Raw genomic sequence first — 25,450 nt, forward strand, 5'->3', positions numbered from 1 at the left:
TAGCAGAAACAAGCTCTCAGAAGCTAGTGAAAGGCAGTTGTGTGGTTTTTTTTGTGCCTTCTATTTGGACTGTTTATATATACGTATTGTGCTACAGTCATGAATTACATCATTGCAGCAGTTTTTTTCTAGAGAAGCAGCATTCCTTTTGGGCTTGAGATGAGTAGTGTTCAGGGCATTAATCAGTTTGGTTTAATGAATGAGGAAGTTGTCGAAGAAGTTAATCTAGGAATTGACAATTGTGTAATGAAGAGGGAGAATGACTTCAGAGAAGGAAATGACGGTCTTGTGTTTAAATCAGATGAACTTGAGACAGGAGTCTTCATTGCTGGCACTGCCCCAGGGCTGTGGGGAGAGGAAAGGCACTGGGGCGAGGAACTGGCTCCGAGAAGTGTGGGAATGGAGAAGTCCAGCCTGACATATCCTTTCCCCTTGGCTGCCAGCTATGGGCAAGCCAGGCTGATCTTGCTCTCTGGGATTCCCAGCAAAGTGTGTGCTGCTGCAATGGCAGCAGGGGAGCTCAGTAGTGGGTCTGCCTGAGCTCTAAACATGCTGCCATCCCAAGTCTGAAGGGTGTATGCTGATGCTGAGAAATGGTCATTTTGTAGCGTGGGGAGAGGTGTAGTTTGTCCAGTCTTGAAGGCTTAGAACAATTCTTACTAAAATATAATAAAAGGGATTATATTTCGTATGGTGGGAGTGAGGAAAAGATAAGGGTTTGTTTTAAAGCTTAGGTCTGCCTATGGGTGCTTGGTAGAAATACTTCTTGGGGGTTTGGATAAAAGAAGCTCTGCCTCAGAGCTCTGAGCTCAGGCCTTGGCTTCAGCCCATCTCCAAAAGAATGCATTAACAAAATGGTCAGAAAGAGATTGCTATATAAAGGCTTGCCAGGACACTGCCGCAGAAATGGAACAATAAAGTTTGCTTCTGGGCTTTTGGTGGGAAGATCACAAATCTTGCTGGTACTAGTTGTTGTTCCTCACCACATCCTCCTTTAATTGTTCTAGCAGCTTCTGAACTAATTATATTACTCTCCTGTAGTTCTTCCTGCAAGACAGAAATGAGTTTAAATCCACTTCAGGTGAACAGGGAGAATTCAGTTAATAACACTGAGCCATTTATGCTGGAGTGCCAGCAGATCACTAAAATAAATTCAGCTTGCTTGGCATGCCTTTGACGGGACATCTGCTGTTGAATTTCACCTGGTGGCATCTGGGCCCAAGTACTTTCCTAAAATAGGGGGGGGGAATATATTTTTCCCATGGAGAAATATTGACTATATTTCTGCAACATTCCACTTCTTTGCCAGAAATTTTGTGTACTGTTTCTTTGAGGACAAAGAGGTGGGAAGTTCAGAAGTAAGGCTTACACGTCATCTTCTATCTAGGGATTTCAAAACATTTCAGAAACATGAAAGAACGTTTTCATTTGTTGAACAAAATGTTTGCAAACAAACTTTCATTTTCTTAAAAAGTCATAATATAAGAGGATTCAGAATCAGTACTTTTTTGTGTATGTGTTTTTTGGCTTTAAGTTGTCATAGCTAACTAGGAAATACTGTATGCTGTTCTCTTAAAAAAAAAAAAAAAGAAATCACACCTGTGACTTGACACAGAAATTGTTGAAGAAAATCTGCAGACTGCTTTAGCCTCCAGATTTGATACCTCTTTCCATCTTGGAAAGGTCTAAGACTGATGAAGGCATCAGTAAGAAAGAAATGACCCCTCCTCTTATATGGCAAAGACAAAGATAGTTACAGTTCACCCTGCCAAGAAAAACAGTTCCACAAAACTGTTCCTTCTTGGAACTGAGGCTGCATGATTAAGAATCACAGAATCACAGAATTGTAGGGGTTGGAAGGGACCTCCAGAGATCATCGAGTCCAACCCCCCTGCCAAAGCAGGTTCCCTACAGCAGGTAAGAAACAGCAAGGAATTACAGGAAGATACCAGGTTGTCTAGTGGGGTCCCTAAGAAACAGCGAAAAACTTCAACCCTGGCCAACTAAAAATGGGCAAAACTGCCAGGGAAAAAAAAAAAAGTAACATCTGACTCTTCAGTGCTATGCATTTTGTATAACCAGTTATTGTGGCACAAATTGTTTTGTTTTTTTTTAATTTGGGAAAGCCAATTTAATAAGTTACCATTCCCGCCCTGCTGTTCATTCATTTCCATGTTGTGCCAGTTTACTTGTTGCGAGGTTGTGCTATAAGCCAGACCCAAATCTGGTGTGTTTTTCTGTTCAGTTGGTTTGTTTGACTTGCTTTTCAAGTAAATCATGATTTTGTTCTATTTAAGGTTGCATCAGAGACAGAGGACTGCAGGAAAGAAGCACACACACACACAAAAAAAGGATGGGGACCTTTTAAAACTGCATTTGTCATCACATAAAATGTCTCTGTAACTCTGCTTTCATTTTTGCAGCATGAGCAGGTGCACTGCTACTGTCCTGTTGTGGTATTTTACATGGCATCTTCCTGGGAATTCTGCAATGTAAAGAAAAGGAAGAATGATCAGAAAGAGCATTATCTATCACTAGTTAAATATAGTATGAAAACAAAGGCACTTTCAACATCTTCTAATAAAACACCCCTCTTTGTCTGCCAGTTCACCTGCGGACCTGCTAAGGGTGTGAATGTGCTGGCATGTATGCTCACAACAAGGACATGCAGCAGGCGTGCAGCCTTGCCTGCCCTTTAACAGGAGACTGCGAGTTAGAGCTGAGCTGGCTTGCAGTCACATACAGTTTTTGAATTAGAGAGAATGTTTGATTTTATTTTTTTTTCATTTAATGAGCATGAAAATATTTATTTAGCTTCATGTGCATTTTAAGGACAGAAGTGCTTATTTTGTGATCACAGAACCACAGAATGGCTTAGGCTGGAGGGGATCTTAAAGTCCACACAGTCGCAGCCCTTCGCTTTGGCAGGGCTGTCCCCCACCAGATCAGGCTGCCTAGGGTCTTGAGCATATCCTATGATGAGAGAAACCAGGTCTGTTACACTCTTGACTGTTCTTGAATACAGACTGCAGTATGTTGTCCACTACGTTTGTTATTGTCTGTGAACAGTTCAGGATAAACTTATAGCCAGAGAAATCAATCTGGCTACACTTGAGAATGGCAGATGTATGTATAAAAACTTTATTTTCTTTACAGACAATTTACCAGCAGGATAAAAACACTGTATTTATCAAACTGTTGACAAGCACTGGTTGAACTAGTTGCAGAGCTCATAATGATCAATTAGCTGCCACAGTATAGCAGGATTTCAGATTTAAATCTCCTTCAATGCCAGTCTATGACAAATTTTAAATGTATTGCAAAAAGTGTGCAGTCATAAACCATCTTAAAGCAGGAGACATGCACCAAATAAGTTAGCTTTTCGTATGCTAGGAACAAAAGGGACACAAAAATCTCCAAGTTAGATTTGTTTGATGTACAAACTCAAATGAAGCCAACATTTCTAATTTACTAAAGATGTAAATGTCGGTTTGCCTTAAAGAGTTCAAGGTAGTGTTACAGTAAAGCCCAATCCTGGGTAATTTTAATAAATCAAGCAGTCTCACTGAAATTAAGAGTGCATGTTCAGGTGATGTGAAAACCAGGATGACTTTGTAAATCCACAGCCGTACCATCCGTGCCACTCTTGCGTGGTTACAGCTTGGACTGTTCCTGGTAAGGATATGGTTTTGACCATATGTTGGCTTGAAAGGCCATACTGGTAGAGCTTTAGCAATGAAAAATTACTTCTTGCCTGCTTGTAACCAATGCCATCAGAAACTGGTAGTAAAAATCTTGTTAGTGCTTTCTGCAAGACCTGTTGTGCAGGCTGTTGCTTTCACAGTCGAGCCTACAAGTAGAGCTAGCTGTTGTTTCAATTTACCTTGATTCTGCTTAGCTGTGTTGCTTATGACTTACCTGCAAAGAGTGCAAAGGGCTTTTGCCTCCTTGCTTTGAACTAGTTAAGTCCATGGGTGGTGTGTGTGATGTTATTGTCTTAAATGTTTGAAGAATTTGCAGCAACATTCTTGACCCTGAAAACAGGGATGTGAGTTTGTGAGCCTTGATGTTGAACTCATAGGATGCATAGATCGAAATAGTGAGGCTCTGCTTACCAAAAGTCCTGCAGGGGTTGGAGGCCACTGTAGTGTAGAGTAGGGCATAGGTGATTGGTTTCACATACCATGTGAATGTGTGAGTGCTTGCATCAGGTTGCTGTGTATTCTGACATCTCCTACCCAATAAGAAATCCCAGGCTCAGGGATTTGCAAGGAATTTCACCCATGTGAACCTGTAAATAAATGTAACTCTACCATTTAGGGCAGCACAGGTGCTGTTAGTATAGGGCTTTCCCACCTGTCCTTTGGCAATTCCTTTGTTGTTGCTAGCATTTTCACATTAGTTACTTCTCAGTAATTGAGCTCACTGTGTTGAGCTGTGTTCACTTCAGAGCATGAGAGAATGGGCTGAGGAAAGGAAAAAGTTTTCTCCCAGAGTTTATACTGCAGTTGCTTGGGTCAGATCTGAAAATGAGAAAGGAAGAGAGGCTAGACAGTGAGTACTAGCAGCTTTGTGGCATCCATAGACTGTCACCAAAGACTTCTCCTTATGAAGAGCCACTGTTGTTGTAATATGCATTGCAAATTTATTTTGTGATTAGAGTTGGAAAGTGGAATATCAAGTGTCTTTCATGTGACAAACAAGACTCTTTGTTTAAAAGAAGTAATATCAATGGCAGAAAAATTCAGTTCTCCATGAAAAAGCTGTTTTCATGAAAGTTTTCCAAGTAGCTTCTCAGTGACTTTGGTATTCGTGGGAGAAACCAACAACATGTCTTTTGTAATAGGCTGTGTACAAACTTTCTGCTAAACCTACATGACACAGAGTTGTAAGTCTATGTTTTAATAAAATATGTGAGTCATTTCACCCTCCTCTCCATAGATACATATTTTTTTATGTCACCTATAAGGAATTTCATGGCCACAAGTAAGGAACTCTGCTCTGATGACTTTGGTGGCAAAATTAGTAGTTCTGTATCTCATTTTGAAAGAGCACAGCTGTTGGTATACTCAGTCTGTAGGTAGTCAAGCTGGGTTACTAGTCCATCAGTAAAGAGGAGGTAAGAGTTTTGCCTTATGTATTCCCAAAATCTTCATAGCAAATCAGTCTTTTTTTAGAACTGCTTGCATGTCAGCAACTGCACTGTGTGTGTGTGTGTGTATGGGGTGGGGAAGGCAGGCATGCGACTGTCCCTCTACATCAGCTTCAGTGATTCAGGGACCAGAAAGAGAATTACTTGCATTATGTATTTGCATGAGCTGAGAGGTACTGCTCGAGTACTCAGTTATCTTTGCCTTTCATGCTTGCAACTCTTGTTTTGCAGTTGTTTCTGCTAGTTTTCTGAAGCATTTTGGAGTACAATAACATTCAGGACTGTGATTATCTCATTTATCTGTATTCCCTGGAGATCTGGATCCCACTGTTGTTTTTTTCATAGCAAAAACTATTTGGGAATAGAGGATGCTTGACAAATATTTAGATAATAGAAATAGGAGTTATAGTTCAGTTTCTCATTTATGAATTGCTAACAAAATAGCTTGCAGAAAGTCAGAACATTTGGGGTTGAGTCTCTTGAATTGTGTGGCAGGCCTTCCTGCCAGCTGAGAGTGCTGAGAAGGAAGAAAGCAGCACGGCCTGGAGGCAGAACACTGTTAGCTTGCATAAGGCCTGGGGATATCACTGCAGATATCCCTCCATTAACGCATACGTATCTCATATAAAACATGCTGCTTTAGGCCTTATATAGCATTTGAAATTTTAGTTTGGAAGAAATATTCTGGGAGGCAATGACGTGTTGTTTTAGGGGTTGTTTTGTTTGTTGTTGTTTTAATACAGCTAGCAAATAACAAATTATGCATGTAATTTTTCTCCAAGGTCCTAATACTTCACTTGAATTTATGTTTCTCTGACTTCGGGGAAAAAAAATTAGGTTCAGCATTTTCAGCCTACCTAAATCTTTTTTCCTTCATTTTGCCATTAATCAAATCTGTCACAGGAAATCCTTGAGGTTGGTTCACCACCTTTCCTATTTAGAGTACAAGGAAGTCAAGGGAAACAGAGGGGAATGCTTAACGTGCCATGTACAATATGTAACATGCCATGCATGTCTAATATATCCTTTCCCTAAAACACCTTCTCTTTCACCCTCTTATCTTACAGACTTTCACCAGCAGCCTTTTACAATCAGCAGGTCACTGTAGGATGAGTAAAGGGATGATAGAAGTCAACCAGCAAATACACTGTTTTCCTTACCATTGTTTTTAGCTGCCTGGCATCCTTCCATAAAGGTTCAGTTTGCTCTCAGAAGAGCCCCATCTGGGCCTTCCACTGCCCACTAACCTGTGCTCACAGAATTGAGGAGTTGAATTTTACACACCCACAGAAGTTGTTCTGTCCTCCTTTGTGCTTTAGAGTAGGGGTCAGAAGCATACAGATTAGCATTTCACTTTAACCTGCTTCATGCCAGAAGGGCAGTACCAATGTATCCTTGCCAATCACTGTAGGAAAGGCTTTTCACCCTCTGCAGTGCTGAGATTTCATGCTGCAGCTCCACTGAGGTCTTGGGGTGACCTGGGGCTCATCTGTAGCCCATGAATGATCCAGACCGGCATTCGCATTAGCAAGAACAATGCATAATCTGACATTTGTGTATGGAAGGGCTATGTGATAAAACTGTAGTTGCTACTGCATTTTATGCTATCAGAATATTACCTCTGAGCTTTGAGGGAGTGTTGTGGCTAACACTGGCAGTCTTATGTATATAGGACTCCATAAGGATGAACGTATGTATGCGTGCATATGTGTATTACATGGCTGATCTCTCCATGGTCTTGATTTTACATCACACTACAGGGCAGAAAGGCACTAGATAGCTTAACTGAGTGCTGCTGCTGCCCAAAGATAGAGCTTCACCTTTATGATAGCAATTGAAGGTTTTGATCCTGAAGAAAAAGATCCTGTGCATGAACTCAGCATTAAATGTTCTGAGAGCTATTGCAGTCTGGGAAAATATTGATTTATTTTATAAATGAATGCAGATTAGATCCTCTTGGCAATGCTCTGTTGCCATATTCCAGTTAACAGAAAATATACCAACTCTGTTACCAGTGCAGTAGGTTTTATGTGTAAGTGTGCAGACACAAAATTGCCCTCTGCTATGTGTGCCATATCTTGAACAGAGGATAACTGAGCAGAGCACAGTGTAGTCTCTCACAATGATTATTTTCCTTATGTTATCACTTCCCCTTTTGAGTTGGAAAACAGATATAGATGATAACTAGATCTACCCATTACAAAAAAGGTCCATTTTAATTTTAGCAGCCTTTACTTGTTTTCAGTTCAAGGATGAGAATTTAAGCTATAGGTGAAAATCAAGTACATAGTTGAGAAGTGTAGAATAAGCAAGCGATTTATAAGAACTTACCTTATGCACTGCAACAAAATAAATGGTTTATTTGTATAAAGTGTACTGGGGTGAAAGGGAAGAGGAATAGTTAATATTGTGAAGTGTGATCATCCTGCTGACCTAAAGCAGTTTTGTTGAGCAGTTTTGCTCCACCCTGGGTAGGTTCCAGGATCTTCTATGTGTTTGAATTCAGCAGCTTGAATCACCAGTTGCATAGTTTATATAGATAGTCATCTGCACTTAAATACAAAAAGAGGTGCCATTGCCTCAACACATAGCAGGCATCTCTACTATTTCTATTGTTCTACGTTGATTTTGCTCTTGAAAGAGCTAGTTCCTGCTGCCAGTTTGTAAGGTTTCAGGTGTCCTCAGGAAGGGTTCCTATGCTCTGCCTAAGAAAAGAGTGATCAAAAAGCAGGTTACACTTTTTGATGCCCTGACTTTCTCCTCCTGCTGGATTCAGTGGAACTGTCTGAGACAGATAAAAATGGTTCTTAAGGTCACTTCCTGAGATAGATTTCACCTGAAGGGCATTAGCATGATTAGCAACCCTTGCTGGGGAGGGAGGGAGTTTTTGGCTGCTTTTGGAGGAAAGTCCAAACCAGAGGTAAGTACACCTAGAGTTGGTACCTCTTCTTGCACTGCATTGTTGGCTTTTCTTGAAAGGAGGCAAAAAATTGAGATGCAAACACTCTTTTTAACACTTCGATAAACACAGTCCAGTAATTGTGCTGGAAAGATTTTCTGTGGAGCAGCCTAATTTACCAAGAGCTCAGAAAAACAATTAAAACCATTTTCATACAGCTGTAGCCATAAAAGTGAATTTACCTCTGTAATAGGCAGTTGAAAATAAAGACACAAGATAGCTCTGTTACCACCATGGGGAAGCTTTGTTTTAAATGCAGTCCTGTGCGAAGTAGTAGCTTGTGGTGGCAGGAGGCCTATTTTGCAGTTGTGAATGAGTGCTGGAATTCCATCTCTTAACCTTAAATACAAAGCTGGTTACTTGAATTTACCCAAGCACAGGTTTTATGCCTGAAAACAATTGCTTTTAAGAGGACTGAGGCACCTTCTCTTGAGATTATGTGGATCAAGCATGACTGTACCTACAGTATTTTCCCAAAGTTCTGAACACTTTCTCTGATTTCTTTTTTTTTTTTTCAGTTTTTCCATCTACTTTGTTGTTAATATTGATTCTAGTTGCTGCAATCCCCAATTAGCACCCAGTTTGTTCATCTGTTGCCTCCTGACAGTGACTCAGTTGCCAATAACTCTTCCCTGTCTTTCTCCGTTACAACTTCATCACTCTGTTGGGGAAAAAAAAAATAGCATTGTGACAGTTTGTTAGCTTGCTATTTTCTCCTCTGCTACATGCAGCATCAGACATTTTCTTTCTCTCCTCAGATGATGGAAGAATCATAGAATCAAAGAATAGCTTGAGTTGAAAAGGACCATAATGATCATCTAGTTTCAACCCCCTGCTATATGCAGGCTCACCAACCAGACCAGGCTGCCCAGAGCCACATCCAGCCTGGCCTTGAATGCCTCCAGGGATGGGGCATCAACAGCCTCCTTGGGCAACCTGTTCCAGTGTGTCACCACCTTCTGGGTGAAAAACTTCCTCCTAATATCTAACCTAAACCTCTCCTGTCTTAATTTAAAACCATTCCCCCTTGCCCTATCTCTATCAACCCATGTGAACGGTTGTTTTCCCTCCTGTTTATACGTTCCCATCAAGTAGTAAAAGAATGCCCTCCTCTGATTCAGTGCCACAGTTTTGCCCTTGCTACTCTGGTTTCTCATTTGACCAGAGCATATACCCAGCTTCCAGACTGGCTTACAAGCAGTGTAGAACTTACAACCGTGTTGTTCTCTTAAGTGATTTGAGTAAAGAGCAGCCTTGGCCTGGCTTGACCCAGACTTTGCTTTAGTACAAGTGCTTAAAGGCTTACATTGTCTTCGGTGCTACAAACAGTCTGAGAGCTTCATCCCTAGGTCATGTGACTGTGCTGAGATAAACATCCATATGTTTTAACACTTATCCTGAGTGTCTTTAAGGACACTTTTAATAAAAATATCTGCTGGCACCACTGTGCCACTTCTGATAGGCAGAGCAGCAGGGGAAGGCATTATGCAGGGGTGGCCACCAACTGATACTTCAGAGGCAAACCTATTTTTACTTTGCCTGTAAAATACTATATTCTTATGAGTTCTTTGGGGAGAGTTTCCAATTAAACATGACTGCTTCTTGCTCTTAGGTAATACTGGCAAGATGACCAAAAAGCCTTATCAAATTATAATAACCGTCTGCATGTCTTAAGATAGATATAGTTTACTTTGAAGCTCTAGAAAAGCAATGAGTAGCATATTTGCATGTCATTAGCCGAATGTAACTACTGTCTTACAGCACAAGTTTTGTTCTAAATTAATAACAATAATTGTTAATAACTTCTGTTAATGAAATTTTCACATTCACTTATATTGGGATACATCTCTATTTATGGGAGCTTCCCAAATAGCAATTTTCTGTGAATAGATGATATCTTCTGTCAGATCTTCACCTCTTTTTCAGACGTTTTCTGTTTAAGAGGTTCATCATGAAGGAAGGAGCAAGGATCTTGTTCTCCTGGTGTTCAGATAGCTCCTGAACAAAACACTCTGCCTTGAGGACTCTTCATGATCTGTATATTTTTGTTTTGCTGTGCTTTCTGAACAAAGTATGTGGTCACTTTCCAAAAGTCTTAGGGGTTTGCATTTGGGATTGTGTCTTTCATGAGGAAACAAGCATACTCCCAAACAGTCTCTCAGGCTTGCCAAGCTACTAGACATGCAGGTTGCCAGAGGAGTTTTGCTGCTTTTATAAGTAGATGAATATGGAAGCTTTGAGCTTTTCAATATCGTTGGTTCACCTGTGGTATTCTGTTAAGGAAAGCTAAGCAGTGAAATACACAAGTGAAGGAATTGTTTGTTTTTCCTTTCTGTGGCCTTTCCCACAGGGACAGCAGCATAGTACACGTGCACCCCTGAAAGCACACTTTTGAAGGAGAAGTGAATTTCTTGCCCTGGATGAACGAAGTCCCAGGAAGAAGTTGGGACTGCCTCTAGGTGAGGTGAAATGCAGCATGGCCTAATGATAAAGGAAAGCCCAAATATTTTGTGGCAATTGTGACATTAAGGCTACACAATTAAGGAAACCAGACTAAGTTTTTTAGACCCAGCTATTGTGTATTTGCGTAATACTGACTGCTTCCAAGGACAAGGATTTTTTTTTTTTTTTTTCTTTTCATCATTACTGGAAGAACTGAATGGCCTGCTTTAGGATTGCCCTAAAAGTGATTCCTGCCAAAATACATGTGTCCAAACTGGTTGGATAATCTGTTTTGGTGTGGCTGTGTCTGGCATGCTCACTACAGCAGTAGACCAGCAAGTAACACAGAAGGAAAACCCCAGAAGGAAAGGAGAAATAAGACAGGCAGAATTTTAAGCTTTGAAAACTGAGCGTGTTATCTTAATGGACAGCCCACCCTAGTGCAGTGAATGTAAATGACCTTGGTCCTTAAAGCCAGGTTCTATGTCTTGTTCAGTAGTTCCTCTTCTTCTCATATTGGGGTGTGTTCCTACAGCACATCCTTATTTAGGCAGTGTATGCTTCTTGACTACTGTATGCTGTCCCTAAGCAAAAAGTAAAAATACTAAAGAACAAAACAAACCTGACCAATACTTGTAGTCTGTTAGAGAGTACTTTTTTAAATGCTTGACATGGTTTTTCAGAAACTTTACCACCTATATAGCAAAAATAAACTGCAGTTGCCAATAGTGATTTCCGCTGTATTGAATACAAGCTGATAGAAACTCAGGCCTATTATAGATGCTTTGCACTTGCTCTTCTGAAATGCAGGTGACCCAGTTCACGTCTGCAAGTATGTGGATGTTATCCATCACAGTCACTGCTAAGCTGTGTGCTCAGCAGCCCGTGCTGTGTCACTCTGCAACAGGTGTCCACAGCAGCCGTGTTTGGAAGGATGTCAGGTCATGCTGGAGCCTGGCTTTAGCTCGTTTAGTGTAGGCACTTCTGTCAACTGCTACAGATCATTTCAGACTGCGTTACAGTCTCAGAGAATGAACAAACATAGTTCATGAAAATTACATTAAACTGATTGAGCTCTAAGAGAAGCTTTATCTGGGAAGTCTTTATGTGTTACATCTATGAATTCCATCTGAACATAAAAAAGAACTGACGTAGTGACTCATCTTTTCATGTAGCATAATCCATTAGATGACAGCGCTTTCAGAAGTATGGGAACAACTAGGATTATTTTGATGTCTGCAGCACGCAGCATAAATTTGCTTTCTTTTTTTTTTCCCCTGTCTCTTCCCTCCCTCCGACTGACTGCGTCTCTCTCTTTTCCAATTTATCTGGATTAAACAAGTCTCTGATTATTCTTTATGCCACGGCAAATAAAGTCATTTTCAGAAACAGATGTCGAAAGAGCCCAGTGAAATAATCCTGGAGGCAGATGCAGTCTTCCATAAGCTGCCAAGCTCATGGTGCAATCAAAGTGATGAAACAAAATGGAACAGGCTGCAGAAAAAGTAATTAAATTATAGTTCCATTGTAGAAGCACATTTTAAAATTACTGAGATTCAGAGCCCATAATGCTAGTATTATAGTTGAAAGAATACTTGCCATGGGTCATGAGCATTTTTTTTAACAGTTATTAATCATGCTTGACTGGAAAGACATGTGTAACCTACAACAAGCTTTGGCTGTAGTTGTGCCAAAGGAAGCTTTTGTTCCCTGAAGAGAATTGTATCAAAGGGCCAGAGTGTCCTATTATTACATGTGCAATAGCATAGTGCAGAATCTGAGAAAGGGCTTTTCAAATTTCAATGCAGAGTACTGGAGGGGAAAAAAAAAATAAGCATTGTATCTTAGTGAATACTGGATGACATCCTTTTTTTTATTACCAAGTTAACTTACTCATTATCTAAAAAATGGTTTAAAAAGTCTGTAAAACGCCACTCTTCTCCCTAACTTAGATAATGTCAAGATTCCTGTGAAAATGGAAAAGAGACATGAAATGTACAAAGTTCTAGAAATTAGAGATTTAAAAGACCTCATTAGCTCTTTCAACTCAGTTCCCTTTCCATTATAATCAGTATAACAGCTGATATAATTTTTTCTAGTGATTTTTTTCAATAGCCAATATCTAAATATTCCTTGTGAATGTCTTGACTTCCATATTAAAAAATTGAATGAAAGAGTTTCGTGAGGTCTGTCCATACTGCCTTTGCAACATTGTAAAATTGTACTATTTTGGTTTTCAATTTCAAATAGATGCTGTGTATTTTTAAATGTAGATAATGGAACATAAAACCAGCAAATTCAAGTGTTTACTAAAAATCAGAAAAATAACTTATTTGGGTTCACAAAACATATTATGCCACACAGATACACACACATTAATAGCTCCAAAGTTTGATATATTGGTTCAATTTGAAGTGAAAGTGAATTTTGCAGGCTAGAACTTCCTGTAAACTATATGCTATATGTCTAAATTCTTCTTAAGACCTGATCCAGCATTCCCAACATTAAGTGTCTTGGCTGACCTCAGCGTATCTCTTCTATAGCTTCAAGGAAGCTTTCTGTAGCCATTCTTAATGGAACTGCCAGAAGCAGTGCTGCTTCTGGAGAATATTATTCAGCCTGAGAACCCCTAAGAGGTTTTGAAGGCAGAAATTTAGCTTTAATTACTTCCTTTCTGGTAGTTATGTCATCCTTACATCAGCCAACCACACTTGCAGCATCCTAGTTTCTCTTCTTATCTTCAGTTCCCCTAAATATCACTAACCTTTCTGGAATACTGCCTTACTTATTGTTTGCTAAGCTCCATCACTTTCTCTATTCCTAATGTACACCTAATGCTGGCCCCTAGTTACTGATGTAGATATTACCTAGACTTCAGCAATACTTTTTGCTTGTTTTTTTTTTCCTCTTATTTTTCCTTCTTTCTTTCTTTCCTTCTTTGTAAGAATCCATTCCCCACTACTTTCGGGAGTCGCTGCAGTAAGTCACCAATTACTTTCTCCTGATCTTTACTTTTTTCCTTCAAATGAGCAAATGAACCACTCCATGGTCTCACGCTGAAGGTAAGAAAGGCAGCACCAAACCCTTCACATCAACATGGATCCTGTCTTGTTTTTATAAGGAATATAGGACCAAATTTTGCATTCATACACATGCAGTAAGCTCTGTTAAACAGATGCAACAAAGCTAATAAAGTGGATGTAAAAAATATCAAATGTGTACCCTCTGTCTGTTCAAACCACTTTTGTAGGGAGTTCCTAGGAACATGGGAGCTTTTTAAACAATTATATTGTTTCATTTCCACAGTCTGTTCCTCTCACTTTTCTCTCATTATTGGTTGGAGTTGTTCGAACTGGAAAAGGCTCTGGGGAGAACTTACTGCAGCCTTTCAATATAAAAAAAGTAGACTTACAAGGAAAGATGATGAAATACTTTCCACCAAGACAGGGGGCAACCATTTTAAACCAAAAGAGGATAGATTTATACTGAATATAAGGAGGAAATTTTTCACGATTTATGGTGGTGACTTAACTCCTGAAGGATGTCCCTGCCTGTGGTGGGGAGGTTGGAAGTAGATAATCTTTAAGGTGCTTTCTAACCCAAACCTTTCTGTAATTTTATGTGGCTGGCTTTGAGTTGCTGAGCAACCAGTGTGCATCTGCTGACGCACCTGCTGGAAGCTCTGCTGGAAGTTCACTGCGAGGTCTGTACCATGGATTTTCCCTTGCTGGAAACATGACATCTCTCCTCTAGTTATACTGTGGCTCCATGAAATTTGAGTGAATTTAAAAGATAGGACATCACTGTATCTCTTCGAAATGTTTTTGAGACCAGTCAGGGATTTTGTATCTACATGTATATAAATATGTCTGAATGTATCTGTGAGGAAGGAGATTGAAGAATAAATGAAAGGACAGATGCTTTATGAAGTGTTTCAGTTCAGTGACATTGTGAAACAAACTAGTGCTTTTTTGCAAAAATACTTTTCAGTGGTTGCATGGGAGTAGCAAATGGATATCTATAGCACTGATTCCTGCCATTGCTAAAACAAGACAAAGTGATTCACTTTACAGCTGGCGCTTTTAAGTCATTAATAAATAAACTATTTAATTTTTCTTGGCTTTTGAATACTTCATCAATTAGATTCGCTTTTTGAGTTTTCAAGATTCTCCTTGTTTATATCAGTGACAAACATATTGATTTGGGTTGCTTAAATCTTGACATGTGCTTGGCTCTTTACTCTGAGTATTGACTGTCCATGAAGAAGCCATTTATTGTGGGCTGATTGTTTTTTATCTCTTTTTTTTTTTTTCTTTCACTCTTCTTAAACATATTTTCAAATAACATGCTGGGAATTTCCTGATTTTCATTCCCACTGCACAGTCTTGGGCTTTGCAGTGTAATTCTTGTCATGCTATAGTTTTTGACTAATCACCAGTGATAGGCAACCCGAATATTCATTTTGTGAGCATGACTTCTGATGACAACAATTCCAACAAACTGACAGAGCATTGCAACCTTGGTTTTTGTTTTTCTTTTTACCCCCATGAATGGCAAAGTCTTCAACAGCACTCAGCCTCTATTTGCATCTGTTAGGATTGTGTTCCTGTTAGACCAATTTCTCTTTTCAAGAATTCCCACACTGCAGAAAGTGATACCAATTCCCTTGTGACAGAGCAATGGGAGCTCATCTTCTTCCCTCAAGATGCTTTTTTTTTTTTTCCTGTTAATGAGTATTTATTTGTTCATCTAGAGAGCTTGAATGGATTTTCAAATCACAACTTTGTAAATAACATAATTAAGGTGATTACAGAAGTGACTTTTTGTTTATTTGTGTTAGATTCAATTATATCAATATATAACATTTTTCTATTTAACAAGTTGAACTGCATTATTACTATTAGCTTATTTTCCCTAGCCAACACATATGTTTTGTATTTGATTGAGTGAAACAACTGACTCATTCATCAAACTTTTAATTTACAAATAGGTTTGACAAATACATACAGGCAGATATCATTTGAACATTGATGCAATTATAGAAATACAAGTAAATTAAATATCTATTCTGTGCATAGTAGAAACATACCTAATGGGTCAATGTTTCCCATTAAAGAAGCTCCCATATTTCTTGAAATATTTTACTGGTTAGAGGCATTTTTTTCTCTTGATCAATGAGGAATTATCAGAATTCTTCTTTCAAAGAAAGTTATAATTCTTCATTATGTGTGAGACTATTTTTGCTAAAGATAAAGCTGTCTTTTAAAAAATCGTGCTTTTCTTAATACTTGCTTCTTAGCTCATGGCCCATCAATCTTTAATGATCATCCACATGTATTACATAAAAGGTACCCAAATGAGTTTCCAGCATGTAATCGTATGCTGTGTGTATATATAACACACAATATAAAAGTATAAAATAGAATAGGATCATATCATCTTTTTATATGTGTATTTATAAACCTTACTCACTCAAAGTATCTTCGAAATCGAGCACATGAACAATTTCTCTATTCTATGAGAGTGAATACAGTTATTTTTAAATCCACAAACAGAATGTGTTTGCTCCAGAACATTATGAGTTGTCTTATTTGCTCTGAATTAAATTGAGGTAAATTTACAACTGAAATATTATTTCAGAAAGCTAAAGATTGTGTCTGTAATACGTCAGAGTTGTGTATTTGACTTTAGGGAACAGAAATAATTTAGCAAATATAACACACATTCATAATGTTTTGATCATCCAAATGGTGATGGTTTGGTTTTTTTTATTTTTTTTTCAAGAACAATGTGGACTGAAAATCTTTTTTTATATGATAGGATGTAAGCATTATTTCCTGTGCTGTTTTCCTTAGCTTCACTGTGACAGGCATATTTCTTTATTAGCTTTATTATTTCAGGCTGCATAAAAAGATTTATGCAACTAAGTTGGAGTATTTACATATAAGCAAGTAAAGCAAAATTTCTATTTAAAACTTGAAAAAAAACAAAAAACAACAAAAAAAACCCCACAAAAACACATAAGAAAAGAAAGAGAAAAAAACAAAACCAGTGCTGAACTTGAGGATTTTGGAGCCAGAGGATAAAGTGGCACGTAAAGCTGATTTTGTTCTCAAAGCTATGATTAGAAAATAATCTCTAGCGGATAGCTGGTCCACCATATGTGTATATTGTCTTCCCTGATCTTGAGAACTGCCAAGTCCACGATAAAGCTCACAGTTAATTGCATTCAGCACCATTAGGAAAGAGAAAAAAGCACTTTCTGGTCAGTCCTGAACTCACATATGAATCCTCCTAGAGAATATTTGCACAGAATAATTTATGGTGGGCTGCTGGTATTAACATGGCTCTACAACCTTCCTATTTGTGGAGTTTATGTTTCCATCTATGAGAGCTGTTAACTGGATGACCTTTTCATATATATAGAAGAGTTAGTTGCCAAAAGAATCTGTACCAAGTATTGCCATGCGCACTGTTGTGTTGTTGTGTTTTTTGTTATTTCACCACAAACTGTAAAGATGCTCTGTATTCTTGTCAAGGTAATTCTTTCTGGAATAATAACAGGGGGAGAAAAAAAAAAAAAAGGGAAAGAATGGAAAATATCACTGGGAAAAGAATCACTGTGTTTTCCATAACTTGAAAATCACTCAGGATCCTTGGGATCTCAGATCTGATTTGTTTGCCGAAGGCCATTGTGCAGCATCTCTGGATTTTCTGATACTTAATTTCCATGCACTTGGTAGCATTTATTGCCTGATGAACATATGATGTTTTCTGAAGGGATAATTTTCTATATTTTGGCAGTACGTAGCTGTCTATTCTGATACAGCATCATAACTTGGTATTAATTGACTTAAGATAGATAATTCATCATAATTGAATCATAATAATCTAATAATTCATAATGATACAGTAGTCTACATGGTGTTTCTGTGAGCTTTCTTCTGATAATAAATTCTTTTTGCTCTGCTATTTACTTGAAAGGTTTTACAGAAAATGTTACAAATGAAAGAGTAAATAAATATATTGCTGTTTATTTCTTTTTAAAAAGTCAGTAAGCAAACATGCAGAGTCATTGGCTGAAGTATATGCCTTCTGACCAGCATGAACAAAAGTAGTCAGTTTAAAGAATGGGGCTCTTACATGTCAAGTTCAGCAACTGAGCATACATCAATTGAAAATAGAAATCTGTCTGTCTCTAATCTTTTGCTGTTTTCTTCAGAGATTATTTGATATCTGGTGATGATCTTCATCCTATAGAGTAAGAGCATTACACATTTCAGGGGGAACACAAAGACAGTGTCTTCTGTAGGTAGTATAATTTATTCCTCTGACTAAATGTGTTAACCATATTCCTCAAGAAAAATAAAAAGGGTACCTCTTTAGATACCTCATAAAATTACACTGGAAAGGCAACACTCCGGGTGTTTTGCCAGTTTTTATATTTGATATATAAGAGTTGTTATGCTATTTCTCTCAATCTATCATTTTCTTATGAAGTTCTCATGTCTTTGGTGACCCTACTACTTCCAGATATCTGAAGTAACTACAGAGTTTAACAGATCAGAATTACAAAGATTTTTACAATAATCAACAATATCAACTTACTTACTTGGGCCATGATATGATGATTTAATGGAGCCAAGTTCTGTAGATCTTGTTCACCTCATTAAAGAGTTAGAGATTAACATTAAATCTATTTTGGGATAGAAGTGATAAGGATATGAATAAAATATACAATCTCATTCCTTTGCATACAGTCCTATTCAGTATTCCTATTCATTTAGAACATGGAACTTGCGAGGTAGAAAGGTTGATGCTGCACCTGCTTCCTTAGCCATTGTTTCTTAATCAGATACTCTGGTAAGGTTTCTGTGTAAAGCTGAAGTGCTTTAAGGCATATTTTCTCTTTTTACAAGTTGCTATTGAGAAATCGTTTGAAGAGTTGTTGTTGTTATTACTGTTATGTTATTGTGGGCATCCTGTGAGCCTTTTGTTCTTAGTAACCTCATAGCAGTATGGTTTAGTAACACCAGATGTCTTTATTCTTTGATTGATATATAAACTGAAGAAGTCTACACATAGCAAACATCGAATCTTCTTTTTTTTTATTTTGAGGCCATAAATAGACAATGATAATTACTACTTATCAACATTTCTGAAAAGAATATCCTCAAAATAAAACAGTATGATTGGAGTTGGCTTTGCTTCTGATTTTGCTTTTGGTTTGGTTGTTGTGTTGATGTTGTTTAAAGTTCTGCCAATGTTTTTTTTGTCTAATTATACTGTTTAGTCCTTCAGCATCCAGAGATGTTACTTCCAAGTGACAAGCCAGAGATAGTAACTGCTTAGCTTACTAAAAAAAAAAAAAAAAAAAAAAAAAAGGAAGCTTATTTTTAGGTTAAAACCTTAAATATATGGGTGAATGAGTAAATTTTTATTGATAACACCATCAGTTCTTGCCTTATAGTAATTTTCTTCCATTTCCTTCAATCACCTTCTCCTTTCCTATATTCCCTTCAGATTAAATGAAAGGATAAAATCGTGTAAGTAGCATAAATAAGTCCCTGAAGAACTCTGCTGAAAATGCAGGTCCATGCTTCTCATCATGCTCCCTGACAGTGGTTCTTTCAATTCCTGAGAGGTCTCCCTCCACATGGGAGGCTTCTGATCAAGAGAACTTAGGTACAGCCTTTCATGGCTTCACATGGTTTGATTTTCTCTGCTTGTCTTTATTCACTCTTACTACATTTTCTTGATAATGACATTTTATTTTTCATCTTTTTTTAAAAAAAAAGAGTTCTTGCTAAACAAACCAAACTTTTAACTTCTGTCTTCATAGCATCAGTGTATTACTTGCTCATGATAATTCTTTTTGTTCATCTTCAGGTTACTTAGTCTTCTTGTTCAGCTGCTGCCTGTTCCTGCTTCCCATCCCTAAGGCTTGGTCGTCTGCTTAGCTACCCCTCCTTTGGGATGGTTCCATGTATTGCTGAAATGACAGATGTGCTGTGAGTGAGTGGATGTTCTTATGTTTTCCTTTATTTAAGTTTTCTTCTTCTGAACCAATTGAAGCATGGGAACTAGACAAAAAAATTTAAGTGTCCTCATTTAAAATAGATACAGTTTCTGCTGAATGTCACTGTAATTTCCCCCATTCTATTCTCTGTTTAAATATCTTCCAGTTAAACAAATGGAATTGGTACTTTTGAATTATATCCTTGTGTTCCTTCATGCTTTCTTCACATTTACATCTTTCTACTGATGATTATGAAGCACCACAATTAAGTTCAAGAGTCCCTCAAACACAGCAAATGCTGTGCTGGATGCTTTTACCAGTTTTGTCTTTTGGCAAGCTCAGCTTAACAACTACACGATCCACATTTCGTTTACCAAAACAGGCATTCTCCTTGAATGCTTTCAGGTGATACTTTCACATTGATTCCTCTTACAGAGTTATCTGCATCAGCCAACTGAAGTTTCATCTCTTTCTCCTGGACTTTTTCCTTCTTTCTTCTCTGTGTCTCTTCCTGTGTTTCTTTGACTGTCCCGATTCACTCCATGCACACTGCTTTGTTTTTCTGGATCTTTCAGATGAGTTTTTTTGCTTGGCAGATTAATGAATGCCGATTTATTTTAGCTTTAAACTCAGAGATCCATTACTTGACATCTGCCTTGGTGTACCATGTTGATTTTCTTCATCTCTGGCATCTTTGACCTGCTGGGGTCAAAGACCTTCTTATCCTGCATACCTTAAGTGCCCACCTGAGAGTTTTAAAGGAAGTATTTTTCAGCACTGTGCAGCCATTGTCACTACAACCATCTGTTTATTTTCTTGGATGGGGATTAGCTTGTTTGAGTATTAGGAGGAAAGCGGATCATGACGTTGACTTTTCCGTTCACCTTTCATGTCTGAGGCCTGTGACAGACATCTCGCACTTCTTCCTGTGCTGCATGGACTCATTACCTCTGTGTGTGTAGTGTCAGTGCCGTTTTGCCCTAGAGGTCATCTCGGAGCTTATAGTAATTCAGTGAAATCATTGAGAAACTATGCTAGTCTTTGGAGTAGTCTTTGGAGGAAAATATGGCTTAACTGCTTGCTTTTTTAATCTGATAATCTACCAAAAATTCTTGAAAAGCCATGTGAGAAAATTAATGGCTCTTATGTAGTGAATTATGAGCATGCATGCCAGCTTGGGATAAGAAATGTTGAAAATGTGTAGAAACACTCGTTAAAGACATTTGCATTAAACAAGCGTTTGCTTTATCGGAATCTCTAAGAAGCATTTTAATGCATGTCTCTACCTACAAAGAGTTTTTCACTTTTTACATAATAAACCACAGCAGAAATGTCTTCAGATGTTCATGTTTAGTCTTGTAGGAGGCAAAGATCTGCTATTTGCTAGGACCCATGCAGTGCAATTTACTTTCCTTCAGTTTCTGGACTGTTATTACTTGTTATCTGGTGATGCAGAGCACTGGATTTTGGATTTTATGAATCCTGGTCCTGCATCCTGAGGTCAGAGGGGCCATATTGTCTGCTTTTTCTGTCACCACTGGCTGTCTGTTGGCGGCTGGGTAAAGTGCATATAACTTCACTCTTAACATTTAGCCATGCAATTGACTGCAACAGCCTGTGCAATGTTCTCTGATTACCTGTGGAGTCTCTGTGTCTTTCCTCTGAAGTCAGGAAGAGTGTAGCACTTTGACTTTCTCAAGACCCAGGAGTAGCCATGGAACCTCATCACTCAGAGTTTCAGAAAGGAAAGCTCACACACAGAGGCACACAGAAGCCAGAAACATAGTAAATTGTTCAAATTTTGAAAGGAAGGAGAAATGATTTTACTGTTTTTCATCATGTAATCATCACGTTATCATCATCGCATGATATTCATCATGTGCTTACATATATCAGCAGTAGGTTTGGATGTACTGCTAACCAATAGAAGGCTTTGTAAAGGGAACCATTCTCTTCCTTGTGCTGTGGTTGGTCATCTGCCTGCACCCAGAGATCTGGACTGGTACATGTCCGTGATGATGCCTGCAGAAAAGAAGTGCTTTACCTAATTAGATAAATAATAATGCATTTTATTTCAATCTGGGGATATCAAGGGCAGCTGTAAATGACCTGACAAAGGAAGCACCCTTCTCTCTTCATGATATATATACAGATACCATGTATTTCTTCCTTATTCTGTGAGATTGCCCTCTTGAATTAATTCCGTTTGTATCTCACACAGCTGCGTGACTCCTTGCATGCACATGCACTCCCAGCCCTCCCCCAGACATCTGTTCTGCTTCTCAGCATCAGGTGCCAGAGTCTGAATGTGTTGGGAGGAGGGGTAAATTCTACCAAAAAAAAAGTGAAATGGTCATGATATTTTTGACAATATTTGTAACAGTATTTTTTTTTTACTTCTTTTTTTAAAAAGAACCCGAAAGTTCTTAGCAAAAAATGCAGGTTTAATAGTTTTAATCTGGAAAAGTAGTATTACTTAATCTGGAAAATCTAGTATTAGATGTCAAGGTTGGCAGCCCTGCCTGCGATAGAGGGTTTGGAACTTGATCATTCTTGAGTTCCATTCCAACCCAAGACATTCTGTGATTCCATAAAAAGGTCAGGGCTGGGGAGGGAATGCTACTTTCTGGGAAAAGTATTTTCTGGGAAAAAAAATCCCAATGTGATCATACTAATGTAGCATCACAGAACATAGCAAAAGGCCATTCCAATTGTAAACTTGTATCTAATCTAGTATTATTTTCCCATGTGGGAATACACTTCATTAGAGACGCAACCATACCTTCATCACAACATTTTGGTTGGCAGAACTTCAGTGGTTTAATTCTACTTGAAGAATGTCCACCAAGTGAAACAATCCTGGCATGCCCCGGGGTACCTCAGGTTTCCAGAGATCTCAGATGGTCAGTTTTGCTTCAGTACAGTCCAGGGTAAATTCCAAAATGTATGCTAGTGTAGACTTGCAGAAGTGCGCCTGTGTTTTGCAGGGGCAGAAGCAGAAAGTGTTTGGACATGGTGCATGAGAAGTACAGCCAGGCCGTTCCAGTATACTGTCTTCCATCCAGGCATTTTGCTTCTCTTCCACTTTTCTCTGTGCAGATAGATAATGTATAATGTAAGCGGTACGTGTAAAATTATGGAATAATTGGGATTTATTTCAGTGGCTATGGTCCTGTTTAGAGAGTGAACAATAAGAAATGCAGTGATTCCATGCTGAGTTAGGGAAAATCAGATAAAATTAATCTATGAGAACAGAACTTTTGAGGAATGTGAGTATGGATTCAGACCAACTCCTTGAGAATTGGTCCAGAAATGGCTATTCATTATACCTGTACTCAGGAAGACCATGAATCACTGATTTCTGATGTCTCAACTCTGTCAATGGTGACTCCATACGTACAGTCAAACACTCATTAAGGCTGGAGAAGATCACTAAGATATCTATTCCAATTGCCAACCCATCCCCACTGTGCCCACTAACCACATCCCTTAGTGACACATTCACATGTTTCTTGAACACCTCCAGGGACGGTGACTCCAGCACCTCTCTGGGCAGCCTGTGCCACTGCCTCTCCGCTTTTCATGAGAATTATTTTTTTCTAATATCAGCCTCTCCTGGCGCATCCTGAGGCCATAAGAACACGTTTCTTATGTTCTTTCTTTACACATCTGCTATTCACTTCTCTTACAGTTAATATGCTCAGCTAGACAGACTTTGCTTTAGTCAGTGCTTAATGGCTGTAAAGATGTAGCTTAATTACTTGATGAAACTGTGAGACTTTCTCCTACATTTTCAGGAGAATTCCCAAGCTAGCCAAACCTTTTGGAATTTCTCAAATCCAAAGCTAATAGACAGGATTGCAGTTAATAAGAAAACATTTACTGAAACTGAGTGGCTTGTTTATGAATTGTATGCTCTGTAATACAGGCCTGAAAAGGACAAAATTGAATGGAGAACCTCTAAACCTCTTTTACTGTGGAATTTGTCTGCCCTTGGTAATGTTGCTGTTTGCCCTCGTTATTTGTACTGATAAATGTCCTTGCATGAATAAACTTGTAATGCATCTTGTTTATCTTTCTAAGGCCAACCCTTACAGCTTTCATTAGTATTTTAGGATATTTATGACTTCATAAATGACTTAAAATCTGCAATTTGTCATTAGGAATTAAGACACATCTTCCTTCTACGTAGAGCTGAAGCTTGAACTGTGGCTGTGGAGGGACTGAGCCACCCCTGGGTCTTGGCAGACAAAAACAAAGTGAGACAGTGCCCAGATTTACAGCAGCAAGTGGCTCTTAGTTACTCAGATGTCTTTGATAGCATGTCATCTGCTGTTGCTGGTAGGGATCAGTGTTTAGGATCAGAATTAATTTCTGGCTGGAGAGAAAATAAAAGTCTTTCTCCTGCAAGAGCAAATGGAATTTTAACAGAGACAGAAAGGGAGAGAAATGGACATAGTGCCAGGCAGATGTAAAATTGCTTTTATATACTGCATGTACACACCACAAAAGGTAACAGGAGAAGTGCTGTTAAGAAGACACTGTATTTCCCTTTGTTGTACTCTGTACTTTCAGCCTTGGAACAATGGAAGTTAAGAGAATTTTTAATGTTTCTGAAGGGAATTTATCATGTAATTGGTGAATGGCTGGAGAGAGTTGGTAGGGGAAGGATAATAATCAAAAGAGCCTTTTCAGCAGTCCAGCAAATCAAAGAGAGGAATGTTAATTGGTTTGTATAACATATTATTGGTTCAGAGTAGCTTTGGACACTCAATTGTGCTTTTTTTCCTTCTCTGCAGGTTGATTAAGTGAAGAGAAAAAAAAAAACAAAAAAACACAACGAAGTTGTTTCCAAGTATTGAAGATACAAGGCCAGGATGAACCCGAAGGACTCAAAAGTGTCTGAAGGAGGTCTCAATGTCACACTTACCATACGCCTTCTCATGCACGGCAAGGTGAAGCATTTCCTGTGGCCACAGCATTTGCCTGTTTGTTGAACGTGTGTGTGCCATCAGAAGCTGGCAGTGATACTGGCAGAGCTCTGCCTCTCCTCTTGTAGTTAGAGTCAAAAGCGCCATTACTGTGACTCAAAAATCAGCCCCTTTACTTCAAGTTGTTATATGTAAGAATGCTCTGCAGCCCTGTTTTGGGGACAGAACAGGTCAGGGTTCAAGGTCAAGTAGGATGGGGCTCTGAGTACCCTGATCTAGCAGTGGATAGCCCTGTTCACTGCAGAGGAGTTGAACCAGATGACCTTTAAAGATCCCTTCCAATTCAAAAGATTCCATGATTTTAAGCTCATGGGAAAAAAGGCTTGCTTATCACAAACCTGTTTTGAGCAGTTCTGGTAGCAAAAATCCATAGTTCTTCTATGGATGTTTAGCCAAACTAGACAAATCTTTGCATGAGGGTGACCTGCATACAGCTCGTCTTTCTCGTCATTTGCTGGACTTCACAGGTTGTTTTTTTGTTTTTTGCTGTGTTATCACAGCATTGATTTGAGTGAAGTAATTGTCACAGAATTACTGAATATTCCTGTTGAATTCAAATGGAATAGCTCTTTGTTATTCTCATGTAGCATCTTATTAGAGTGAACCCTCGATATAACAAGCCTTTGTCCAGATTCCCTGAGGGTTTGTTTTGGAAGGTTGACTATAATCTCATTTCTGTACATCACAGCACTTAAACACACAGATAAGTGTGAAATCTGTGCCATAGACAAAGTGCCAATTCAGTATTGTCAGACTTAACAGTCTGATAGCTGTTTATTGCACGTTATCAGATCACAAAATGAGCTTTTAATTAAAAAACACATTTCACTGGTTTGTTATTATCATTTCCATCAGCCACACCAAGCATTTTTGGTTTAAGGAATGAA

General features: G+C 38.5%; 1 protein-coding gene across 17 annotated transcripts in view; it reads left to right on the plus strand.

The window, feature by feature from the left end:
- The window catches only part of LOC128091440 (poly(rC)-binding protein 3-like), a 479,014-nt gene that overhangs the window by 397,505 nt on the left and 56,059 nt on the right, over nt 1–25,450 (plus strand). For 14 of the 17 annotated variants that reach the window (XM_052704577.1, XM_052704581.1, XM_052704580.1 and 11 more), the window contains one exon: nt 24,372–24,527. In XM_052704577.1, the coding sequence (XP_052560537.1) occupies nt 24,450–24,527 (78 nt within the window). In that variant the 5' untranslated portion in view covers nt 24,372–24,449. Of the gene's footprint in view, nt 1–5,051; nt 5,120–19,442; nt 19,569–24,371; nt 24,528–25,450 lie in introns of those variants that run through there. The other 3 variants (XM_052704578.1, XM_052704579.1, XM_052704582.1) reach the window with 3 other exon arrangements.

Source organism: Tympanuchus pallidicinctus, unplaced genomic scaffold, assembly GCF_026119805.1.
Source record: "Tympanuchus pallidicinctus isolate F22 unplaced genomic scaffold, pur_lepc_1.0 scaffold5, whole genome shotgun sequence".
NCBI classification, from domain to species: Eukaryota; Metazoa; Chordata; class Aves; order Galliformes; family Phasianidae; genus Tympanuchus; species Tympanuchus pallidicinctus.